Raw genomic sequence first — 4,617 nt, 5'->3', positions numbered from 1 at the left:
TTACAAAATACAATCAAGCATCGTTATCACATTAAAGGATTCCTCGTAATCACAAAGTCTATTTGCTTTCAACTCAGAACACATCGTCGAACATAGAATAGATAACAATAGCTTACATATCTATGAACACACTATATATACTAAACCCTTCCTCTTCGTTTGCTAAACCGGGAAGGACTAAACCGACTAAGATCAACACAAGTGGCTACGCCATCTACAATAAGCTCAGCCAATGCAGCACCAGTGGCTGGACCATTAAGAATCCCCCAACAACTATGTCCTGTGGCTACATAACAACCCTTGATTCCTGGAATCTCTCCGATCACAGGGACTCCATCATCCGTGCCGGGCAAGAAACACGCTTGCTCTGCTTTCACTAGAGCGTTCTCTTCGTTCAGATAGCTCGAGACTGTTTTCGCTACTCTCTTGAGGACCTGAATTGATTCAGGATTGCTTGTGACCTGATCTGGATCATCAGGTACTTCTTCTTGTGATGACATTCCACATATATACACTTCACCTGTCCCACAAACAACAATAAAACATACCAAATTACTTCTCATCTTCCATTACTTGTATCACAAACAAACTTCACCAATATATATCCCTAATATATGAATAGCAAATACTAAAACCAAAATACCTGTAGGACGAGGATACACTTCAGGGTCCAAAGCTTCACCACCATGAGAAGGATGATAAGTTAAGAAAAGGGCATGAGGTGTTATAGCATTTGGTTCCTTGGGTTCCAAGACAATGCTATGAGCTTTCGTACCATAAACCCTAAAAATCGAAGACAACAGCTCAAATTTACTCGACCAAGGACCCATCGCAAGAACCACCTTATCAGTATCGATAACTCTCCCACCTTCAAGCACCACCGCGTCAACTCTCCCTGATTCCACTCTCACCTCTTCCAATTTCCCGATCACAACCTCAACACCATACTTCTCCGTCGCCGTCGATAACAACTTCCGAGTGAAAAGCTGAGGATGCACTTGCGCTGTGGTTTGCGTCGTACCAATCGTCGATGGGCCTTTAGCTGGGCCGTTGACCCAATCCGGTAAACCAAACCCGCCAGAACCGGGTTTTGATTCCGTCACGGTGAGGCTAAGAGTCGTGAGCGGTCTGTATCCGTACGATTCGACGCCGTTTAGCTCCTCAGCGAGCGATCGATGGAGGTTAAAGCTCGCGCGTGCTAAAGGCGCAACAGGACCTCCATCGCACCAATCAAAAGCGAGAAATCCGCCGGCCTTACCGGAAGCAGCACACGCGACGGCTGATTTCTCGACGAGAGTGACGGCGATTCCTTTCTTGACGAGGAAATAAGCAGTACAGACGCCGATTACGCCGCCGCCGCATACAACGACCCGATTTGAGGTTTCTCCATCGATTTGGTTTTTTGCTGCCATTGATTTCGATGATGAGTTGGAGCAGATTGTGATGGTACGTCGGGACAACGCCGGAGGGAGTAATAATAACGATGAGATCACCGCCATTAGCGAGATGAGGTGGATGACTCATCGAGTCCACACGTTTGTTAGGAAATTATTTATTGGGCTTTTATTGTTATTGGGCTTATATTGTTATTGGGCCGATACTTTTAAACTCATTTGAAGGGATGACTGTTGTCTTTGGTTATGTTGCATTTAAGCATGACAATATCATTATATACCATTTGGATAGATTGGTTGAATGTTGAAATGAATCAATTAAGCAGGATGAGTGATTTAAAATATGATTAGAACATGTAACAATTTGGTTGCGAATCTTAGTCCGTAAGCTTCAAATGTTTAAAAAAAAAATAAACTGAGTGAAGATAATATTTTTATACTATACTAGAATATGACCCGTGCTAGAGAGCACAGGTTAAAATTCCTTCTTTTTGTTTATTTGGTAATTTTTATTTAAAACATTGTGTATATGATTATTTTATTTGTTTTATAAGGTTTTTTTTATGGAATACTATGGCATGAAATCTTATACTGAATATGACTTATGAAAATAACATCTATTATGTATGATATATTCTAGTATATCTAGATTTTAACCCGTGGTATAACGCGGATTAAGTTGTGTAATAAAAAAATCAATTTTTGTTTGTTAATTTTATCTGATTTGTTTACTGTTTAAAATTATATATTATATTTTGATTGTTAATTCTATGACTTAACCTATAGTATAACACATATTAATTTTAGGACCAAATATGTAACGTATGTTTGTCAAAATCATCATGACTGAGAAAGCCTACCAAACAACATTATTTCAAAGTTAAATTTAATCTAAGAAATCATATTTTTTAAATTTTAGCCCATGCTCTAGCAAGAAATCATATTTCTTGAAATTTTTTCATATTATATTGACATATTATTGATCTGTGCTATAACAAATCAAATTAGAGTTTTTATAATTTTTAACTTTTTGATCTATTATATATTTATGATATTCTTAAAAATATCAAATTAAACTATTTTTAAAGATTCCAAATTAAATTATTTAAAAAGTTTATTATAGTATATAAAACTATACAATTCAACAAAAAAATATATGAAATGAATTTAAATATTCAAATTTTTACCTGTTACCCAGTTATAATTTTCTGATAAAGTTAGGTAAGACTTTTTTTTTAGTATAATCGGAAATGATTTGTAATGTACGGAGGAGTGATTAATTTCTATTACATTCTGAGATTTTTTTTGTCTATATATAGTTAGTTCATTATTATTTGAGATTTTATTTTATTCTTTGGAATATCTTTTTAAGAGGATTATAATCCTAAATCTATATAACCTATCAAATAATTAATCCATATAACTTATCAAATAATTAATCTTAGTTATAACCTACATTAATATTATATGGTCTACCAAGTTGAAGTTGTGTATTTCCCTTTTATTAAAGAGGGGATATCATTTTTGTATATAGTTTTGTACATATCAGACCGATCAAAGATATAATTTAACTATCTTTGTAAAATAATCTATTTATCTTACCCTTAACTCCATATATTGTAAGTTTAGGGAATAAGTTTAGGGAATAAGCGGTAGCTTTATTGAAGAATATAATATATTAACTCAGTTGAGTTCGTTGTAGTCCTCGGCGAGAAGCATCTTTATCATCATTATAGCGCTTCCTCGTCTTCAACGTCATACAAGTGTTAACCTAGAAATAAAAATACCACACCAACAAACAGTTAGTCAAGTTCACAATCATGATTTTGTTTTTGGAAATTAAACTACTATTTTTAAAAGTTCAGCGAGTAAATAACAAAAAAAATTAAAGACTTTTATCACAAACATGTTGTAATTTGTTTACCGGTAAATGAAGTTACTACCTCACAAGTCTTTAATTTTTATGATATAATGCTTTAAACAAACATAGTATCATTCATATAAAACTCAACTTACATGGAAGAATGCTTTCGGTGAATGGAATGCAGATCACAAAACTTGCTTTCTATCTTTTCGTCAGAAAACAAATTTACGCAGCAGATGAGTCCGTTAAAGGATGATATCATCTACATGAAGTCCTCGTGGCTTCTTTGAGATGGATCAATAGTGTTTACCTATCATGGCGGTTCTACACAAAATCTGCAAGATATTTTAGTTGGTTGGAAAGATATTTTAATGCCTATGTACTCTTAGACATTGAAATAGAAAGAAAAAAAAATGTACCGCATAACTACGTTTTGTTGTATTAAGGTAACTTTAATTCAATGTAGTGGGCAAGTTGCATGCAATCATCGATGATCACGGGTATGAAACCTTCAAAAATCAAACATATATCGGCTTTCAACGGTTAAAATCATTATTATTATTTTTTATTTTATTTCTAAGATATCTTGTTTGAATGCTTAAGAAAGACCCATTTCTGATTTTATTTTACAGCATTATATATATATTAAAATACTTTGCAGATCACAAAACTTGCTTTCTATCTTTTCGTCAGAAAACAAATTTACGCAGCAGATGAGTCCGTTAAAGGATGATATCATCTACATGAAGTCCTCGTGGCTTCTTTGAGATGGATCAATAGTGTTTACCTATCATGGCGGTTCTACACAAAATCTGCAAGATATTTTAGTTGGTTGGAAAGATATTTTAATGCCTATGTACTCTTAGACATTGAAATAGAAAGAAAAAAAAATGTACCGCATAACTACGTTTTGTTGTATTAAGGTAACTTTAATTCAATGTAGTGGGCAAGTTGCATGCAATCATCGATGATCACGGGTATGAAACCTTCAAAAATCAAACATATATCGGCTTTCAACGGTTAAAATCATTATTATTATTTTTTATTTTATTTCTAAGATATCTTGTTTGAATGCTTAAGAAAGACCCATTTCTGATTTTATTTTACAGCATTATATATATATTAAAATACTTTCTGATTATTTTATATATATAAATATATATTTATATATAAATATTATATATTTACAGCATTTTATATAGTTAAAATGAATTACCATTCGCTTTCTGATTATTTATGGTTCACAACCACAAATATAATAGTATATTTGAAATTTTTAGATGATATGTCTTGTGGGGAAGCATATAAACACTTTTGATGCAATGGACTTTTAATCTTTGATCGAATGTCAAACATGGC

General features: G+C 33.2%; 1 protein-coding gene across 1 annotated transcript; it reads right to left on the bottom strand.

The window, feature by feature from the left end:
- On the bottom strand, window positions 1-1,594 carry LOC104744841 (putative oxidoreductase TDA3). The gene is made up of 2 exons (XM_010465952.2): window positions 644-1,594; window positions 1-520 (listed from the first exon to the last, which is right to left on the bottom strand). Exons 1-2 carry the CDS (start codon window positions 1,497-1,499, stop codon window positions 141-143), a joined length of 1,236 nt encoding a protein of 411 aa, XP_010464254.1. The 5' UTR covers window positions 1,500-1,594; the 3' UTR covers window positions 1-140.

This window comes from Camelina sativa, chromosome 2, assembly GCF_000633955.1.
Source record: "Camelina sativa cultivar DH55 chromosome 2, Cs, whole genome shotgun sequence".
Classification (NCBI taxonomy): Eukaryota; Viridiplantae; Streptophyta; class Magnoliopsida; order Brassicales; family Brassicaceae; genus Camelina; species Camelina sativa.
This window is presented reverse-complemented; position numbering and strand designations above follow the sequence as displayed.